The sequence below is a fragment of the Homalodisca vitripennis genome, chromosome X (assembly GCF_021130785.1).
Source record: "Homalodisca vitripennis isolate AUS2020 chromosome X, UT_GWSS_2.1, whole genome shotgun sequence".
NCBI classification, from domain to species: domain Eukaryota; kingdom Metazoa; phylum Arthropoda; class Insecta; order Hemiptera; family Cicadellidae; genus Homalodisca; species Homalodisca vitripennis.
The window spans coordinates 733,133-755,484 of NC_060215.1; the positions used below are offsets into that span (position 1 = coordinate 733,133).

At 34.7% G+C, this 22,352-nt stretch overlaps 1 protein-coding gene across 1 annotated transcript; it reads left to right on the forward strand.

The window, feature by feature from the left end:
- Positions 1-1,162: 1,162 nt before the first annotated feature.
- LOC124368553 lies at positions 1,163-12,296 on the forward strand. Its single transcript, XM_046825796.1, has 4 exons — positions 1,163-1,291; positions 7,924-8,029; positions 9,370-9,403; positions 12,075-12,296. The coding sequence occupies exons 1-4, from the start codon at positions 1,163-1,165 to the stop codon at positions 12,280-12,282; spliced, it is 477 nt and encodes a 158-aa protein (XP_046681752.1). The 3' UTR covers positions 12,283-12,296.
- Positions 12,297-22,352: the final 10,056 nt, after the last annotated feature.

The following is a 22,352-nucleotide window of genomic DNA, read 5'->3' on the forward strand; positions in this document are numbered from 1 at the left end:
TGATCTTGGAATGGTATCAGAGTCAGATACTTCACTAGTAATTGACAAAAATAAAATTCGAAGAGAAAAACAAAAGGCAAGACAGGCTATGAAAGAAAAAGACCTCGAAAATACAGAAACAGAGGGAATCTACTTTGATGGGAAAAAAGACAATACTTTTTTCCAGGATAAACTTGGAAATAAAATGTACCGTAGGGTCAAGAAAGAAGAACACATAAGTATTGTACGAGAACCAGGAGGCCAATACATAGGTCATGTAAGCCCAGACAGCTCAACTGGACAAGGGATTGCAGAAAGCATTCTCAAGTACCTTGAAGATAATTCCTTTGATTTAGATGAGGTAGAAGCTGTTGGTTGTGATGGAACAACAACCAATACTGGTTGGAAAAACGGAGTAATTCGAAATATCGAAGCGAAAATTAATCGTCCACTCCAGTGGTTTATCTGTTTACTTCACTTTTATGAACTACCGTATAGGCACTTATTTCAGTTCTTGGATGGAGAATCTACAGGACCTTCAACTTTCAGTGGAGTTATTGGCAAACGTCTTCCCGATTGCAACAAAATGCCTGTTGTGGAGTTTGAAAAAGTAGAATCTGAAATCATAGATATAGACACAAAAGATCTAAGCAAAGATCAGCAGTACCTTCTCGATATCGTCAGAACCATCCGAACGGGCAATTGTACTACAGATCTGGCTAATAGAGATCCAGGGCCTCTAATTCATTCCCGTTGGTTGAATTGTGCTAATAGGGTGTTACGTTTGTACATTTCAAATAGTAATCCTTCAAATGAACTGAAGATTCTTGTTCAATACATAATGAAGACCTATACACCAGTCTGGTTCGACATAAAACGCCATCATTCCATGAAATATGGACCAAAACATGTGTTTAAAGTAATCCAAACTACCAGAGATTTGTCAGCTGAAATAAAAAAGTTATCGATCCTGTGATTGAAAGAAACTCCTTTTTCTGTCACCCAAAAACATGCTGTTAACAATGATAACTGACGAAAGACTACATATAAGAGAGTTAGGTTTCAGAAGAGTTTTGAAGGCAAGAATTGTGGAAAATAACAGCAAATCGGCTGTAAGAATATTTCATACACCCACTCTTAAGTTTGAAGCTAAGGACTACAGTGAGCTCATTGATTGGTCTAAATGCAAAGTTTCTCCTCCTCCTACGATGAGGAAATTAACAACGGAAACAATATCAACCTATTTGAGGAACAAAACTTTACCAGAGTTCGAGTTCATGAACTTTCCTTGCCACACACAAGGCGTGGAAAGGTGTGTTAAGTTAGTGACAGAAGCGTCGGACAAAGTGTGTGGTCAAGATAACAGAGATGGATTTATCTGAACCACATTGTTATCAAGGTCTGTCATGCCAAAATTTGGACATAAATCAGAGTTTAAACCTTCGACGTCATTCTAAGGTATGTAAACTTAGTGAAGCTTAGAACATGTAAATAATGTAAATACATTCAAACACACCCTATTTGGTTGGATGGTTGGGTAGGGTGTGGGTGGAACTCGAGTTGCAGCCACCTCGCCGTGGTGAGTTCTGGGTCATTCCACCAAAACATTGTTATTTTCGTACAATTTTATAATAATTACGATATTTCTTGAGAACCTTATATGTTTGTTTAAAGTATCTAAATATTGTTATTGACGTTATGGACTTATAAACGTAATATATATACGGTAGTACAATAAAAAAATCATCATAAGACGGTTTAAAATATTTTTTTGAAAATAGCAAAAAAGTACACTTTTACAAAACTTTAAGCTCGTTGCGCGAACTAAAGATTTTAAATAATATTTTTTTAATTATTTTTCTCTTAATCAGCTCAAAAATACGCAACTTTTGAGCCCTATTAGAACTCGATACTCGAAAATTTAGTTTTTTCAGCCCACCCTAATGTACAGTTTATATTATTTGTAACCTTTATTTACCTGTGGTATAAAAACATTATGTTTTTTCCACCTAGGTATACAGGTCTGAGTCTATATTCGTCTATGAACACCATAGTTTATCTTTTTCATATTTACGCTATACTAAAAGTCCAACTTGAATAACATGAGTTAAAAAATATATTAATTAATTTTCAGTTTATTATGGTTATTCCGAAGAGACAAAAAAGGCCACTGCTGTTTATCGAATAAAAGGTACGGGTACTATTAATTATTCTAATATAAACTGGTTCCTACTTTGAATTCTAATGTGTTACTAAACCAGCAAAGTTAAATATTAGAAATTTGATACCATAATGGTTACAAAATTAAATTTATTGTCGAAAAAAAGGGTATTATTAAATACTCAATTATCACTATACGTAGACAACAGCAACACTCGCTGATGGGCAAATATAATACTTGGAAATTTTTCAGTTATTGCTCCTTAAAAACAAATCCTTCAATCTTAATATAAACTATAAGACGGTATATACAGGGTGTCCCATGAAGAAACGGAAAAACTGTCAGGACTTGTTCTTATGGTGAAAATAATGAAAAAAGTTCACATACACATAGGTCCAGAAACGCTTAGTTAGCGAGCTATACAAGGTGAAAGATTTCGCCCAGATTTCAGTGCCACCGTTAAAAGGGAGCCCTATTAAATTATTTTGGGCGTTACCCAGGACGTAAAATTTAATTTATATTATGCAAATTGAACTGAAAAATTTAATAAAATTGGTACCAGACCTCTAGCTGCAGTAATTTTAAAGATATCTGAAGAAATACGCAAAATTCGGTGTCCAAAAACAAGTTTCTTTTAGGTTTCAAATAGATTAACTGTGTTAAATGTGTAACAAACACGTAAAACTCTTTAACAAAACTTGTAAAGAATTTATTTCTTAAGATAATGATGTTAAATAAGCCAATTAAAATTATACGTAAACTTTAAGAAAATACATTTTTAATTAAATAAATAACGTACGAAGAATAGATAAAATCGGTTATACTTTTTTCCTTACTGAATGTACATCCTAATATTTCCAGAAAACATGTTAATTATTGAAAATATTATTGAAAATAATTATGTATAGATTTTATTTTTGGAAACATTCTTCTATTTTTTCTAATGAATTACATACTAGTAAAAAAAACTTTAGAGTCATAAATCTTAAACTTAACAATAATTGCAAATTAATTTACGTTATTCCTACAACTTTTGTAACAAAAATATTATTTTCATAGGTTGGCAGTACTAACAGCTGTTCAACAATCACAATTACGAACTTTTTTTGAATATTTTATATTGAAGTGTCATACAGATAAGTTAAGTGTAAATATTGATACAGTATAAAAGTTAATATGCCGTTTCAATTTTCTAATGAAGAATATGCCGACATAATGTTCTGTTACGGATATGCTAATGGAAATGCGGAAGCTGCTCGACGTGAATATCAGGAAAGATTTCTTGCAAGGCGCATTCCGAATGCGAAAACCTTTTCTTCAGGGTTTCAGTTTTTAAGAACGAATCGATCATTTCCAATAATTTCGTTTTCGGTTGAACGGCAAGCACATCATAGTGTTAACGATGAACTTCAAGTGATTCAACATATTCATCGTAGCCCGGGTACTAGTACGAGGCGAATTGCGTTTCGCACTGGTTTATCGAGAAACAAAGTGTGGCGCATCTTGCGTAAAGATAGACTTCATCCTTTTCATCTTCATAAGGTACAACATTTGCTGCCGACAGATTACCCTTTACTGTTAAACTTTTCTCATTAGCTTCTATACAATGCTGATAGTGTGAATTCAGTTTCATTTACTGATGAAGCAACTTTCAAGAGAAACGGGTCCTTCAATTGTAGAAATAGTCATTTATGGAGCGAAGAAAATCCACATGGTATCGTAGAAACCTTTTTCCAACACAGATTTCACATTAATGTTAGGTGTGCCGTTATTTATGACAAAATTCTAGGACCATTAATTTTTGAAGGAAACCTTACAGGAAATATGTACGAACAATTTCTGAAAAATGATTTACCGGCTCTTTTGGAAGATATCCCTTTACAAAAAGATTAAAAATGATTTTCCAACACGATGGTGCAACTCCTCATTTTTCTTTAGTAGCTAGAAATCATTTGAATGCTAATTTCTTTAACTGGATTGAGCGTGGTGGACCAATGAACTGGCCACCACGATCGCCTGATTTATCGCCTCTTGACTACTTCTTATGGGGAAATATCAAAGCTATGGTGTATAAACGTAAAGTTGATACCAAGGAAGACTTACTCGTTAGAATTCGCAACGCATTTGACAGTATAAGAAACAATCCATAAGACATAATTCGCAGAGCCACCACAAATATTTTACGTCGAGCAGAGTGCTATGTGCATTGTTAAGGAAGGAATTTCGAACAGTTACTAAACTAAGGTTAGTTATTTTGTTAGCATTTATATTTTTACAGTAGTAAGTGAAAATAAAAGTCAACACGGAGCCTTGATAAGTCAACCGTTGTGATTGGTTGGTGAATGTACAGTAAACAGTTGGTTCATGAAAGAATGGTTCATTGGTCTGTAACTGTACCTGAATATTTTAATCCAGTAAGGAATGGTATTGTAGGCACTAGGCCGCAGAAAGAGATATAGAATTAATGCAGTATATACAGTTTAGTAAAATAAAGGCAAATATAGAGTATGAATTGCCCAAAATATATATACATAATTATTGTTCAATAAAAGTAGCCTTTTCATATTAGGCAATAAAAAACAAATTATTTAACCAATAATACTTAACATACCGGTCGCCTTGAATCACCTTGGGATTCAATAAGAGACAGAGCAACATAGGCGGTGGTAGAGAGACAGTTAATTAATTGTAGAGGTGAGGTAAGAGAAACACCTTCACTGCTGGACGAGTGAGAGTTCCACTTGAGGTCTTGAGATGTACCACTCGAACTGTACCATCTTGTCCTGGAGTGACATCAGTGACCCGTGCAAGGGGCCAAGAGAGAGCGGGAGTATCCTGATGCACCAGGACGAGGTCTCCAGGTTGGAGGTTGCGGGAAGGAGTGCTCCACTTGAGGCGAAGCTGAAGAATATGGAGATATTCTCGCTGCCAACGCTTCCAGATACGTTGGTGCAGCGCTTGAACCAGCTGCCAGTGAGAAAGGCGGTTTGTGGGTATGTCCAGTAAGTTCTCTTCAGGCACGGAAACCAGAGGAGAGTCGATCAAGAAGTGTCCAGGCGTCAGTGGAAGAAGGTCGCTGGAATCACTGGAGAGAGCGGTGAGTGGGCGAGAGTTGAGCATCGCTTCAACCTGACTTGTGAGCGTCATGAATTGAGACAAAGTTAGTATGTGGAGTCCCATGACACGTTTTAAATGGTGTTTAGCACTCTTAATGGCACTTTCCAAATTCCACCTTTATAGGGAGCAGCAGGAGGGTTGAAGTGGAATGGAATTGAACTGTCAGCAGCAAAGTCTTGGACTTTGCGCTGGTCAGCCGTGAGGATTTTGTGTAGGGCATTTTTAGCACCTACGAAGTTTGTGCCACAGTCACTATAAAGGTCTGTGCACAGGCCACGACGAGAAACGAAGCGAGTAAGAGCACCAAGGAAAGTTTCGGTGGACAGGTCCGTCACCACCTCAGTGTGAACGGCCTTCGTAACCATACAAACAAAAATACAAATATAGGCCTTAATAATGCGTACAGAGCGTAAATTATGGACCTTAAGCGAAAAGGGGCAACCATAGTCCATGCCGGTGGAGAGAAAACCTCGGGCTGAAGTAATGCGAGCTTTGGGGAGGTCGCCCATGAGAGGGGCGTTATTTTAGGCCGATTCTTAAAACATGTGAGGCATCTAAAAATGCGAGATCTCACCATGCTGCGTGCAGAGAGGATCCAGACTTGCTGGGAGAGCAGAGAGAGAGAGAGAGTAAGCTGTGCGCCAGCGTGGAGATGTTTGACATGGACATGGTCAATGAGGAGGTCCACACCAGAGTGCTTCTTGGGCAGGATGCACGGGTGAGACATGTTCGGCGGGAGGTCAGCGTGGCGCAGTCTGCCGCCGACGCGGAGAAGTCCATCCGGACCCTGAAATGGGGCGAGGCGTTAAAGTTTGGTAGAACACGTCTTACGGACCCGCAGTAGAGCCAGATCTTCAGAGAAAGCTTCCTCTTGCATGGTCTTGAAAATTCGCAGCTGGGTGGAGTCCCGTTCTCTCTTGGAGAGAGGTTCGAAGTGGCGGTTTGGTGAACGACAGTTGTGGATAAAACGCAAGACGTAGGCCATCACGTGCAACAATTTCCTCCAGGAAGAGTACTGGATGAGGAGGTCCCACGTAGGCAGTGCTGTGGCCAAGGCAATGACAGGAGTTGAATGCTTCAGCTCCCCCAGCTCCTCCAGAGAGACCGAGTCCAGGCTGGAATCAGTATCTGGCCAGGCAAAGGAGGGGAGACGCAACCAGTCGGGTCCATGCCACCAAAGGGGATGTTCCACCAATTGAGAGGGAAGGATCCCACGGGAGGCGCAGTCAGCAGGATTGGAAGCACTGGGTATGTAGCGTCAGCACTCCACAGCCACAAGCTCTTGAGTTTGCGCCACACGATTAGCCAAATAGGTTTTGAGGCGATAAGAAGGTGTTTTGATCCACGCGAGGGTCACAGTAGAGTCGCACCAGCAAACAATAGAACCAAACTTGCGGGTGGGAGCCAATTGAGTAACACAATATTTCACAAGTTGGGCCAGGAGATGAGCTGCGCATAGCTCCAGTCGGGGCAGCGTCACTCTTTTGAGAGGAGCGACGCGAGTTTTAGCCATAACTTGGCTTACGTGCACCGTGTAATTGGAGGTAGAGCGGATGTAGACTACAGCAGCATGGCCTAGTTCTGAGGCGTCAGAGAAACCGTGCAAGTCCCAGTGAGTAGCAGCAGAGTAGGGGATAGCACGAGGAATTGTAATAGTAGCAACGTGCTTAAGTTCAAAAACAAAGGCGTGCCATTTTTGGTATATTTCTGGAGGGAGTGGATTTTAGGCCCAAAATAGAGAAATTAGGCTCCTGAGAGGGTTGCAGAAAAACTGGGATTTCCCGATGATCTTCAGGAAGGTGTTGCAGAAGTCTCGGAGAGTTCGAGACCCACTTCCGGAGCTCAAAGCCACCGAGCCGAAGGAGTTTGATGAGTTGATCTTGAAGTTCAGCGGCGAGTTCTTCAGTCTCAGCTCCGCAGATCAGGTCGTCGACGTAGCTCTGGTGCTTGAGAATCTCAGCAGCATGGGGGTAGTGGTGACCTTCGTCTTCTGCCAATTGATGTAGCGTTTTGATGGCCACGTAGGGTGAACAGTTCAGGCCGTAGGTGACTGTCGTGACCTTGAACGTGGGCATCAAGTCGGTGGGGTGATCACGCCATAAGATCAGTTGGAAATGTTGATCGTCAGGATGCACCTTGATTTGGCGGTACATCTGTCTGATGTCACAAGAGAACACTAAGTTCTGAAGGCGGAAGCGCAGAAGAATGTCACAAATATTATTTTGCAGTTTAGGTCCGGTCAACAGAGTGTCGTTGAGAGAGAGTCCGGAACTGGTTTTGGCACTGGCGTCAAAAACGACGCGTAGTTTGGTAGTGCTACTTTGTGCCTTAAAACACCGTGGTGTGGCAGAAAGTAGTGGGGAGTGCTTAGGTCAGGAGTAGGGCAGCCCTGCATATGGCCTAGAGAGAGATAGTCATGTATAAAATCAGAATATAAATTATAATACTCCACATTAGTGGGAGCGTGGAGCTTGCGCTCGAGTGAATAGAGTCTACTTTCAGCATGAACTTTGGAACTTCCCAGATGAGTACTGGTGTCCTTGAAAGGGAGGCGGACCATATATCGACCCTCACGGTCCCTGGAGTGCGTGGTATAAAAATATTCATCGCACTGAGTTTCCTCTGCAGACCTTTTACTGGGAGCAGGCAGTTCCTCTTGTGTCCAGAAACGCTGCAGAGAGGCGTGTAGGTGTTGCATCGTTGCACTGAAAGGTTTGTTATTGCTAGTGCTGGTAATTTGCTACGCATCTTCACAGGTGTACTATGGACCAGGTCAGAGGCAATCCTAAATTTTGATATTTGTAACTAAAACCTTATAACTGTTTAAAACAGTAGTAAATTACTGTCGAAATTTTAATCATACGCATTAATAATAGAAAAATAATAATTTTTCAAGTTGCCATTTAAAATAGTATATTTATAATATTAGCTGTACGAGCTTGTGTCCTGCAATGGTTCTGCCAAGTGTAAACGATTTTGGGGAGAAACATTTTTAATGTAGCAATTTTATTTCAAAGCTCATAAGTAAATTATGATACAAAAAAAATAATTCAACTTTAAAAACTGATTTATTTGTAATGTAGATGTAAAATTTAACATAGTTATACGTCCAGCCATCACCTTTACATAGAAGAAAAACCTAATGTCTTTAATCTGCAGTTTCAAAATTTATTTGGAATGAAGCAAGACTGTGCTTTCAAAAATGAATACTTTAAGAAAGAGTTATTTTAATTGTGAGACCCCAGTTTTTATCTACTTATACCGATTCTCAATTATTCTTCAATTTTTTTAAATATATTAAGTACTAATTTAAAATATTAAACATTTTTAAGATAAAATAAGGTGCTTTACCTCCACCAGATCAACCAACCAACCGGGTGGTAGTTTGGTGATGACATTGTATCAATCAGACTATACGTTTTCATTAAAAACATGCTACTGCACCTACAACAGCGCATGCATTGACAAATTTCTCAATCTAATACTCCTCTAAGAAAGTTCATCTTTTAAGACGCTTTTATGGGTATAACATTCTTCTGGAATAACAAAGCCTATGTATAAGTTGGTTAAGGTTGTATTCAGATGAAAGAAATGATTGTGACAAGATTATAGGTAGTGAGTCTTGGAACCTACGATCTTTGCGATAAAAATTGATATATATCATTTGACAAAGATTTTCAGTCACACAACTTGTAGAACTGATTTAAATAGCAATAATTTCGTACTAGTATATAGTAAATCTCAAACAGAATTACTCGTATAATATTCAAACTATGTTAATTGGGAGTAAAAACGTAATTTTTCTATATCAATCTTTTAAACACAATACAAAATTAGAACCAAATATAAAAACGAAGAGTATTCTTGGACATAAATTGCATTAATTGTCTAATCAAATATATTTATATCGTTGATTATATTTTGTAGAATGATTATCGATTCATTGTTTTATATCGCTTCCATATTTGACTATGACTTGACAGATTATATGTGCATTTATGATATATTATACCACATGTCATCAAAATAAATGTGAAAGTTTCTAACTTATCAGAACAAAACTTGGATGTTAAAGCATTTGTATTACTAATATAATTGTCTTTAATTTACAGGAGTAGATGGACGATGGGGATATTATGTTTATGTGTAAGTCTTTTGTTACAAAAACTTTAATTTAGTCTATGATATAGGCCCTATGTCATATTTAAGAATTTGAGGTTTAGGGTACTCAAATTATATCACAACTAAGCTTTCAGCCTCTAGAAGGTCCATAACTTCGTGAAGTTCCAGGCTCGTGAAATAGACATCGGCCTATGGGGGGTTTCGGCCACTTTGTGCTTTGGGGTACTAAAACCTTCCCGCGTCAAGAGCCTTTTGACCTTGTTAAAGGTCCTATTTTTGGGAGGTTCCGATCCTAGAACCTCACAGATTTGCACATTATCTAATTTAAAACAGAATATTCTGACTAATCGACTACAATATAACAGTAGTTTTACGTTGTATGTCTGGGTAGCTCTGAATATGGGGAGATTATGCGTGCACTTAGAGATCAGAGGTTCTCAGCAATCAGGCTGTCAAGAACCTGGAAGTAAAATTATATTTTATATATATATATATATTATATAATATATTGTATTATTGTATTATATATATAACAGATATATATATATATATATATATATATATATATATATATATATATATATATATTGCTAATGATTATTGGTATCACACATGCATGTAGTTCCAACTTAGAATTTTCTACTTGCACTTACCAGATAAAAATACTACATAGTTGTAAGACTGGATTGGAATATTAATACACATCCTTTGTACCATGAAAATATTTTTAGCTGTCCAATATACACCATAATACGTGTAAATGATAGCTTCACTTCAAAATTACCTTAAGATGGTCTTCGGGGAAATGGTTCAGTGTTTGGAAACCGACTGCTTCCTTCACCTTACCATTTACCTAAACAACGACCGTTGAAACATTTTCAATTACCATTAATAACTATGGACGTAAATGTGACAACGCACTGATGGATCTTTGCTTATAAAACACAGGTCTATAAGTAAAATAATAGTATGCGTTATTACAGTAAATTTAGAAAATTAATTTTACCTACTGTGAAGAAAGTCATTAAAAACCTAAAGTATTGCATGTGTACTCGTATATCAGGAACATGTTAAGAGTTCTAGGTTTGGCTAAAATAAATTGTGTTTGAAAAAGTATTTATAAATGCAAGTCTCATAAATATTATATTGTAATACTGCTTTTGTAAAGGGAAGATGACAGTGGTGACAATTACTAGTCTAAAATCACTACTCTAGAAAATAAAAAAAATGCCCGCAGTTGATGTTTCAAATCAGATATTTTGGTAACTTTAGACTTAAAATAAGAAGAGCCTGCTTGATACCTCAAGTGAAATAAATATACATTGTGATTAATTTTAATAAAAATATATATTTCAAAGATTGCATCCTGATCGCAATGGAAAGCATATGTTTCAAAATCTATTTAAAAGTTCAAATAAAAACACAATGGGTTAACAGAACTAGATGGACAAATATTTTAGTGTATTTTCAATCTCAATTTGATATAGGAACAATATTATAGAATTTCAGTCAAGAGCTTAGAAACAACTTGTATTTCGTTTACAACATGTCTTATAAAATTATCAACCCTGTCCTGGTTATACTCCTGGGCGAAATAATATGTCTATAATCTAAAAAGGATGATTATACCAGTGTTGCCCAATGCATGTTTACTAGCAAGGACGCATTGTTAGATTAGGTAACAGATGGAATAAAATAAAAGAAGCGCTGCACACTGTCACATAAAAATACTAACATTTCGTTGCCAGGGCCTTTTTTACATTTTTCATTCTACTATATGGGTTTTTAAATTTCCTCCTTTTTGCATTAATGGAATAAAACAATCATATTCTACTAATTACCATAATTTTACTAAATATAATTGAACGTATTACTGAGGAATGTAATCACTAGTTCAGTTTCATATGTAAGTAAACGAAAGATACAAGTTATACGATTATACAGCAATAACAAAATAAACCAAAATAAACAGTTTCTAATTATTAACAACACCTTAAACTTATAGACTAAGAGTATGTAAGTGTTTAATAAGATAAATATTTACTATATACCTTTATAATATAAAGTTAATATATAATATATAGTAGTCCTTTTATAAAGTAATAACTCGATGATATATTTATATATTTTCATACTATACTCGTGTTTATTTAAACACACTTTACTGCAGTATAAAATTTAAATCAAATTGTCATTAAAACTTATAAACTATATAATTAATTTTCGCTTACAAACTTCTTATAGAGACCTATTAGTTTTAAGGAATAGCTGCTTTTTGATATTTTAATCGGGAGTTTGCAGGGCATTTATTTTAAATCCTTTACTAATTTTATAAGTGCATAGCATTTGTGCATTCATAATAAGTGATAGTAGTATTATATTTAAATGTGGGGGCTAATAATTAAGTTTGTGATTTCCTTTCAAGTTTATAATTTCCTGGTTGCATTATATGCTTTGGTATACACGTAACGCCCATAGAGTTGTAAAAAAAGGTTGCAAGTGAAGTATTAAAAATCTGACAAAATTAAATTGAACTCGTTACAGCATTTTACATTTTTTTAAAGTATTAAACAACAAAGTTAATGAGATAACTGGTAGTGGTTGCGGTAGTAACAATTTGTATTAGTCACATAACCGCTTGTTAAAAAAACATTACCGTGAATGAGGTATGATTTAATAGATTTTATTTGTTAAGGGGCCCAACTTATGACTACTCTTTCTTGGATCCGAATTACGTTGGAAGACGTTTAGGCTGCAGAGAGGGCTGTGTGAGGATCATGTCCGGCTGTTCGTGTAAGGGACCCCCAAGCGGACCGAATTACAATTCGGGCTCCGGATCTGTGATTGTCACGTCATGGCCACGACCACCCAGGCGCAAACCTAAAATCCCCCTCTTGTATTAAATATTACAATTCTTATTTCCACCTTCTTTAAGATATCTGACTCTTTATTACTAATATGGGTACAGTCTTAATAAACTATTTAAAATAAAATTTTGTTTTGTGAATTAAGACCTGTTAAACTAATCGTAAAGCGAAGGAGAAAGTTTCTTAAGTCTCTTATTTCCTGTACCATTAAACTATGGTAAATTTCCGAAGTAATGCTGCTCCCTTTGAGTCCACTTAACTTGAAGACGTCAATAGCAGAACCAAAATAATACTTCAAAACCGCACTACTCATAATTGTGTTACAGAGATTTGATTTAGTAAAGCAATAATAACTAAGCAATGTAAAAGTGTTTAATTGTTGCACGATATACAAAAAAACCCCAGTAAACAATTCAGATAACTAATGCAGCCGAATGGTACTTTTGTATCTTTTTGTGTAGTTAAATAAAACTGTTTAGTATAAAAGTAGACAGTTTGTCAAATTTTTTTATAAGTAGGTATTCAGATGAAGTTTATTCCTACAAAAAATAACACGTTACCAAATCATGAAACTCTCTACAAGATAGAAAATTGTATGTGAATATCGTAAGTCAAAATACGTACCATTATACGAGATACTTGATCTGTGTAGTATGCGTTAAAAATATTTCACAATTAACACGACTAGTCGACATCCAGCAAATGTTAATTAAGTAATCAACACTTTTATAGCGTATTTTTATGGTTAAAATCACTTTGAAATAGCAGCTATCTTGTTAATTGGCATTGCTAATGGTATATAAATGTATTCTTCTTAAAAATTCGTACAGTTAATATCTTGGAATTCAACGAGTAATGCTAAAACCTTTAAGAACAATAGTTGTCGTTAAATAAAAAAAACCGGAAACACGGATTTAATATGATAATTTTTATTTATTACAATTTTAGTCCCTTAAATAATATTAAAACAAGTCATCTTCTTAATTATATTTTATTTAAAATATATAATTTTCTTAAGTCATAATGAATGACAAACATATCACACTCTCCACATGTAACTCATGTAAATTTCGTAAAAATTTCACGTTCTAAGCTTCAGCCGTTTTTATTACTTTATAGTTAGGTGCTGATCTCATTTTAAGTCTTATTGTGTCCGTCCTTATGGCCAATAACCTGTGAGAGGACCATATTAAACAGAATAAGGGACAGAGTCGAAACAGTACTAGGTCTATGGTACTGATAAATAAAATTTGAACCTGCGCTATCTCTAACTCAGATCCCTTGTCCGACATATTAGACCGCTCTGCAATCGGAAATTCTTTTATTGTTTGTTTTTGTCTGATAATAAAATTGCGGAAATTGCCCACATTAAATCTATACATTTCATTCTGAGTGGACTGTTAAATTGTTTGTACTTTTCTGCCTTAACAAATCCCTACTTAATATTATTATAAAAATATTGCTGCTATTAAATAACTGTTTTAAGTAATATTAACTTTATTTAACAGTTAGACCAATGACACTTCATTTAATTTAAGATTACATATTATTATTTTTATAAATCTAAAATTCAGTAATAAATATTGATGTAAATAATAATTTGAGCCGATAAAACCTTCTTGAGTATGAATAATGATTATGAATTTTTGACATGTAGATGTACTACTTGTACTACTTAAATGCTCTCGCGTTTTAGTTACTAAAATGTGCTTAAATATGAATTTATTTGTTTATTAATTTTTGTAGTAAAGTGGGACAATAAATAGGCTATTGTTGACTAGTTTCCTGAAGTAGTAGTTAAATTCATCTAAAGGTTGTACCTTGCTAAGTGATCCAAACGTTTAAAATGACATTTTAAATATGACGTTTAAATGTGATTGTTAATAAACATTTTATGTGAGCTAAAACATACAAACAGTTGTATATACTTTTTATATCAAATATTGTATATTTACAATAAACTCAATTTTAAAAGGATTTAATTAAATTAGTGTTTTTTTCTACTAAGGTAGCAACAAAACATTCTGCTTCTTCAACTAATTAAGTTGAACCGTATTTATATTTACCATACCTTAAAAATTAAGTGTAAAGATGTACTCTTTATAGTTATCTATATAATGTACAGTATCGCATGTCTGAACTAGCTGTTAACCTTAGTATTAGCCGATTACTGTTTTGCACTAGTAATTAAATTCTTACTCCAACACTGCCTCTAAAAGGTGAAAGGTGATTTTCTTAATTTTTCTCCTCCGTTTTATTGTACAAGGGTTTATTAATTGATAACAATACACACAAATATTAGGAACATTTTGGGAGGTCTGAGATTAAAATTCCACAACGCTTGTTTTAGAACAGTATAAAAACAGGTTATTGGTGCAGAACCAGTCAGAAATAAAAGATGATATTGCTGTATAATGTTCTGACAGCATACTAAAGTGAAAATTATTTAAAATAACACTGGTGTCATCCACGAAAAGAGTGACAGCAGGTTTTATGGTTCTGTTAAAAAATGACTATCAATGTGTTTTGGAAGATCATTAATGTATATGAGGAACTAATATCAGGACCCCTGTCTTGATAACAGAAAAATCAGAAAAATACTGCTGGGAATTATTGCGGATTTCAACACATTGAACGAACCCCAATAAGTGAGTTTTAACCACTGAAGTACTAATCCTCTGAATCCATACCTTTCAAGTTTATCAAGTAGTATATCATGATCTACAACATCTAATGCCCTGCTGAGATAAAAAAAATACCAAGGGTATGCTGTCTAGAATCAAGAGGCTGTATAATTTTTTTATACAGTTATCTATGATAAGTTCGGTGTTTGATGCACGTTTAAAGCCATATTGACTTTGGGTTAGAATTTTGTTAATTTCCAGGAAATCATAAATTCTTTGATGCATGATTTTTTCAAACACCTTTGCAAATATTGGGATTATGGCTTTTGGTCTAAAGGAATCAGGATCTAACTTTATCCGACTCTTTGGTAAAGGTATAATTTTGGTTACCTTTAGATCAGATGGAAATATCCCTTCATTTCTATAAGTATTAAAAATATGTGTGAGAATAGGTGAGAGTTCAGAGACAAAATCCTTTAGAAGAGAACTTGAAAATCTGAAAATATTGTTTGATTTGCTATTTAAATGAAATAAATGCTTGTGCGATTTCACTGTAGCTTACATAAAAAAAGAAATATGTAAAGGTATTTAAAATGACAGAGGGTTGATGTTGAGATTGTTTAGTGCAGGGGGGTTGTGAATGAGCCTATCTATCGGCCACATTGGTGAAAGTATTATTAAGAGATGAAGCAATCATAAATAGATCGGTAATTATCTCTCTGTCAATGTCCAGTTTACACACCCCTTTTGAAAACGTCTTTTTAAGTTTGCAGCTATTAATGACTTCCCAAGTTGCCTTAACAAGGTTACTGCTATTAGAAATAGATTGCAAGGCCTGTCTGGATTTACTCTCACGGGAAGCCAACATCAGTGCACAACAGGACTGCAAGATCATGGCTAAGGTATAAAAAGAGTAACGGAGCCTTAAATTCACAGACCTAGACCATGTGGCAGGCCTAGGAAGTAGTTCCATCAAGAGGAGGCAGGAACCACCAGTTCTAACCCTTGGCACCACGAGTAGGGGCCTAACTTATACATAAAAACCACGTGATAAGGATACCAACCAACACTCCAGTCTCCAATAATATCTTCACTTCTTGACATATTGTTCCATCCACAGTTCATCCAAATTGTGAGAAATATTTTTTACTTATTTAGTATTTTTACTACCTGTAAGCTATAATTTAGTTTTACGAACATTGTATTGCTGGATTCAAATTATTTAAAAAACTAATTTCCTAATTTTTCACATTCTATGCATAAAAAACTTATAAATATTATAATAAAAATATAAACAGGTAGTTAGTAAAACATAGCTGTTCTGTTAAATAATATTTTTGGTTTATTTTATCGACAAACCATATTTTGGTATTTTAATAAAAAAAACACCTAATGTGTATATGTGCTAAGAGTTTCATTAAGCAATATTGTTTAAAGGTAGTCCATTTTGTAAACTATTTCTCTATCAATAGTTGTTAAAAAGAAGGAAGAATAAAATAAGTCATAATTGTTTATCATAGGTATGTTACACAAAAATTTGGTAAAATGATTCATAACAATTGCCATTTATACAATTCAATGTAAATAAAAGTCGTTTGACAGGTATTTGGTCTTCCGATCATATGTTAGTTTGCTTATTTAAACGCATATGTGACAGATACGGCCAAATACAAAATAATTTAATCGGAAAAAAGTAAGCGCTCTGTGTTGCAATGGTAGCACATTCACCCGGCAAGTGAGAGATCCGGGTTCAGCTCCCGGCGGAGCAAGTACTTTTTGCGATTCAATGTTTATTGATATTAAATAAGGCAATTGCCATTTATACAATTTAATGTATATATATATATATATATGTGTGTGTGTGTGTGTGTGTGTGTGTGTGTGTGTGTGTGTGTGTGTGTGTGTGTGTGTGTGTGTGTGTGTGTGTGTGTGTGTGTGTGCGCGCGTGTGTGTGTTTATATATATATATATATATATTATATATATATATATATATATATATATTATATATAAATATTCATTCCTGTATTAAAAGTTATTTTTTTATAATTTGTTAAACCATTAAATAGGTAACTAACAAAGATTGTACTGCAGTTTCAAATACATATGGTAAGTTGCTAAAGAGTAGAATTCTCTATACACTAAAATAGTTCATTTTTCTGTAGCTGTTGTTTGTTCTTTTTATAACTACTGGTTACTAATGGTTAATAATTAGAACAAAATATATTTTCGGTCATCCATCAGAATATACGAAGTCATAAGCTTAACGTAGATGAATCTTTTTAATCTTAGTTAAAAAATTATATAGTTTTAAACTAAATTTCAATTGCATAACTTTCACAGAAGCTTGGTTACAAAATGATAGTGAACAAATGAATATTAATAGTTACACTATTTTTAGATCTCAAAATAGTCTAAATGTAAATGACGGGATTTTTATTTACTTAGACAGTTGGTTATCAGCGTCTTGCACCCAGGTAACGCTGGGCCGTGTGGCTACTGCCTTCTCTTTGATCTTCGACTGGGCCGGTATGTCAACCAATCTGCTAGCTGTTCATGGAAGACTAAACTATAGTTTTCCCGCATTCAACGAAGCGGTTTAGGAATTTATTAATGAGGGAATGCAGGGTAGAGGAATAAATATTGTAGCTAGGAACTTAAATATAAACACTACAAAAGTTGGTCCGTAGTTTGCATGTACAAAGTTACGTGGTGAGAGATAAATACTTGCCTAGATCATTGCTTTTTAATTCATTTAAGGCATAGACTACTATCTTATAGGCATATATATAACATCTCCTAAGCATTTAGCAAAAGATAACAGCCAAAAATATATCACTTAAGTTGACTGGAAGAGCGTGAAAAGTTCATTGCTGGTTAAACATTAGGATATAATTACAAACAACAATGATGTTAATTTTTCTTCTGACGACCGAATTAATATATTTGAAAGTATAATTAATCAAAACTTTCGTAACGCTAAATTCTCATCTGAAAACATTAAAATGGTATAGGTATTGCTATTATTAATTCCATTAGGCGTTAAGAGAAATTAGAAACAAAAAACATAAATAAAATTTAACCCTAACTTAGGAGAAGAGTTTTTAACTTAGAAGAGAAATATACTCCATTTTACTATGAAGCAAGCAAAGTTGGATTATCACAGAAATAAAACATTTGAAATTGCTCATGATGGTCAACAGTTTTGATGAGTTGTTAACGGAGTGTCTGGAGGACCTATATGAAGGGAACCGTTCCCGGTTGGAGCATTTTAGTAGCTCGGCGACCGAGTCACTCAGACTCATTTTACAGAAATAAGTAGTTATATTAGTAAATACTTTTTTCTGTGTGATCACAGTTAGCAGGGCTATCCATCCAACATGACTACAGGAAGTGAATGACGCTGACTACGCCGTGGATGCTGTATTTTAACTGCAACAAGAATTTACAAGTGTAATAAGTGCAATGAAAGGTGAATCCGCACCTTGGTGGGACTTACTTCCAACTAAAATTAATCAAGACAACTGTCATAGCTTAACATAATCTTTTATACACATTATAAACCTTGGTATTAGGAATGGAATATTTCCAAACGCTCAAAATTGCAAAAGAGGTACCTATATGTAAATCTGGGTCAAAAGGCATATTTCATAGTTATATACCTTTTTGCCTCTTAATTAACCTTCCAAGGTCATAGATAAGTGTTTAAAACTGCAACTGACGAACTATATTGACCAGCAGAATGTTATTCTCGGATATAAGTATGGATACTGATGTAATAAAACTCTTGAAATTCACTATTTTATGTATGAAAGTCTATCTCAAACCGAATAAGAAAGAAGAAACTTGTTATAGTCAGTTTTATAGCCTTAACAAAACCTTTTAGTTAGTTGAAAAATCTAAGCTTATTGTTGGACATAAATGGTGTAAAAAATAAATAATTAAAGTTGTTTAAGAGTTACATTCAAAATCGACAACAGGTGGTTTCGATTACCGAAATATGTATTATTGATTATATTGAGGTACCCTATAGAGTCGTCCAGGGGAGTACACTGGGACCTGTGTAGTTTTTTAAAAAATTTATATCAATGATATCAACAAACTTGATATAAAAAGTAAAATATTTTTGTTGAGACACGGCTGTGGTCTCGTCGGGTTGCACTTGGGATGACGCTAATGCAAACGCATCTGAGGACTAAGACAAAATTAGCAATTGGTCCGATTACAATTCTTTAATTATAAATGTTAGTAACACCAAATTTATCCAATAATTTCCCTAATCAGTCAGACCTGGGCGAGAGAGTATTAAGAATGCAATGTTAAAATTAAAGGTAATGTACTGGTTTACACAGTTGAGTCAGGTGTTCACCGTAGATCAGTGCAGAACTTTATTTTACATCAATTATTATACATCTAAATTAACACGACGAACATTTTGTCTAAGATACAGCATACCTACAAAACAAGATATTGAACTAATTACGGATTTACTACCCATAGACTAACTCATGGTTCGAAACTTATGTTGAATCATGTTATATTTCCATAATCATCTTTAGAAAGATGTCCGAGGAATTGAAAGCAGTCATTGAAATCGTGGCTGTTTACAACCCAAAGGCTGAATCGATAGTTGTACCGCATTGGCTGGAAGGCTGCTGAGAAGCTGTTGCGTTCTCCTTACAGCTAAATTCTGTATAAATTTTATCTGCGTTTATCAATAAATATCAAGTAACCTATGGATACATCGTGTATTCTGTTGGACACTCTAAAGTAGAGTTATTCTATATTGTGTAAAAAGTTATATTTTTTACTATTATGTAGTAAATAATATTTTGTTTCAAGATGAAAAAATATAAAATATATTTTTAATGATATATGTAACAACTTTCTTACTGCAGTATAACGACAACGACCGAGTCTTTGCGGAGAGTATCCCTTAGTTAAACTGTGTAACTTGCAAAGTATATATTTTTTTGTAATAAATGTTATTTGTTTTGATATATTAAACTATTGTGGCCTAGGTTACCATCTTGTTAACCAACTGATAAAGCTGAGGCACGATAGAATGATTGAGGTAATTGCAATATTATAAAGGTTGTAAAATAGTACGTCTGTGGAAATTTCTAATCGAAAATTGTTACGCCGACAGTTTGGTTGTCTATTAAAATGGCAGGAATTATTTGGTTTTGAACAAAAGTAAATTACTTGCCATGGGAAAAAGACATTTTATTATACGAGTAATAGATGTAGGCTACTGTATTTTGTACTGAATTTTATATCTTATTTTAGCTTAACGTAGCTACTAGCTTAATAATAATTTTAGCGTAAATTTTAGCTAGGTCATCAAATCCTATGTGGGAAATGTTGATACTGCTCCTGAAATACAAATAGTGTAAGGATTGCATATCAGAGTTATTTTCTTGTCTCGGGTATCTCAGAAAACGGTTAATATTAAAAATTTCACTCAACTTGCTCGTAGATTAGGTACCAGGCTATAAAAGTTGTATTGAGTCTAAATATAGCTAATACGTTAGGTGATGAACATTTTGTCACCTATGTCCCGAACATTTGTCTGCCGCGGGAGGTTCAATTACCTTCACCAACTCAAAATATAATTAAATCACGCGAAGGACTTTGCAATGAAAATTAAATAGTACTTCAATCACTATACTATGGCTTCCGGCTGAGGCAAGAAATAATTAAAAGGATAATAGGGGAACACGAATCTATTGAAATGTGAATAGCAGAAATGGAAGGTTTACTATCCAAATTAGAACCGTTACTTACACGTCTCACGCAAATATATAATATATTACATCCTTATCTTCAAGGATTAGTCATCTCTGTTTTAATTTAAAACATAAAAATACCTCATGGCTATAAGAGCTGAAACTGGTCATATGCGAACATTTACACCACTCTATGTATCATAAGGTGATATGGCTTTTGCACCCGGTTTTGTTAATTGTTAACACAAACCGAAGAACATTTACATTTTCAAATGAACTACCAACTGTAAAAAATTATCCGTCCTCTAAACAAGACATCTGCTATATGTTGGAACTGTGGAGATACAGGTCATAAGTATACTGTTGTGTAGACGAGAGCATCGTAAACTTTGGTATGAATGTGGCCAATCGAATATAGTAAAACAAATTGTTTAAACTTTTTTCTATAAACGGGTAAACTTGGGAACCCTAGAGCTTCGGTTAACTCCCAAACAACGCAAGGCAGTTCGGCAAGCTATGTTTTTTACGAAAATAACAACGATCCCCTTACATTAGATGGATGACAGGATATTTAGAAGACGGATCAGAGCACCTTTGGTCCGGAGCCCTTCTCAAACCATTGTGGGTCAAGATGGACTTTGAGTAATCGACAAATATTGGTGCGGTTGAAGGAAAGTGGACAGAAATGCGTTGAGACAGCCGTTGCTAGGAAGCATGAGATGAAAGAAGCAGTAACTATCCCTGTTACCATAGAAAGAATAATGAGATAATTATCTTCTATGGTTGTGCCCTATCTTAAATACAATCTTATTTTCTTCATGGACTTTCAGGGAAAGTTTCTGGCTGTAGCCGATATCCGTAATAACATTTTGGAATTTTCTCCTTCGAAGGTAATCGATTAAGGTAGAAAATCTACCGAAGGAATTCATGGCGGGATTCAATCCGAAGTACATTTGAGTCCATAAAACAAAACTAAAATAAAGAAATTCGGGGATAAATAATTCAAAACTAAAAATGTTATGTTGGCTCGAACATCATTGGTTTAACATGTCACTGACACCGGTAATAGTGCCCCAATCAAAAAAGGCATTATCCTTTATCACCAGCAAGACTGAAGTTGGTGCACAGTAAGTAAAAACATGTTAGAGTTCGGTATTTTAGTTCCGTGTAAGAGTGCCTGATCCTCACCGATGATACTTCTGCAGAACAATGGGTCAAAGAGATTTATCATAGATTTTATAACGGTTAATGCTATGAGAAATAGAGAAGAGTACCCCTCCCTCAAGTGACCATGATACGAGATCGTCTTCGTAATGCGCAATTCCTATCATATTTGGACGTAAAATCGATTTTTTTTGGAAAATTCTTTTATGAAAGGAGAGACAAGAAGATTTTCATTTTGGTAACGTAACGCTCCAGCAACTTGGCATAGGTTTATTGAATCAGTAATAGGAGCCGATTTAGAACCTCGTTTATGTGTCTATCCAGACGATATTGTATAGTTACTAACACCTTCAATCGTCAATTCGAAGTTTAAATTTTAAAACGTTTAAAAGGAGCTAACCATAAATAAATAACAATTTGGTATTTTTCATGAGGAGCTCTGTTAGTAGGGGTATATGGTGGGACGTTTTGGAATACGAGTTAATCCAGAAATTAGTAATTCAGATTCCTTTGCCAAAGACGCAAAAGGCGGTGGGACAATTTTATGGTACAGCGTTGTGGTATAGGAGATTTACGAGTGCCAGTCGTC

Coding starts and splice junctions, on each gene's coding strand:
- LOC124368553 (XM_046825796.1), top strand. CDS start 1,163: ATGCAAAGTTTCTCCTCCTCCTACGATGAGGAAATTAACAACGGAAAC. Junction 1,292..7,923: donor CACACACAAGGCGTGGAAAG/GTGTGTTAAGTT, acceptor TCTTGTGTCCAG/AAACGCTGCAGAGAGGCGTG. Junction 8,030..9,369: donor ACAGGTGTACTATGGACCAG/GTCAGAGGCAAT, acceptor TTTAATTTACAG/GAGTAGATGGACGATGGGGA.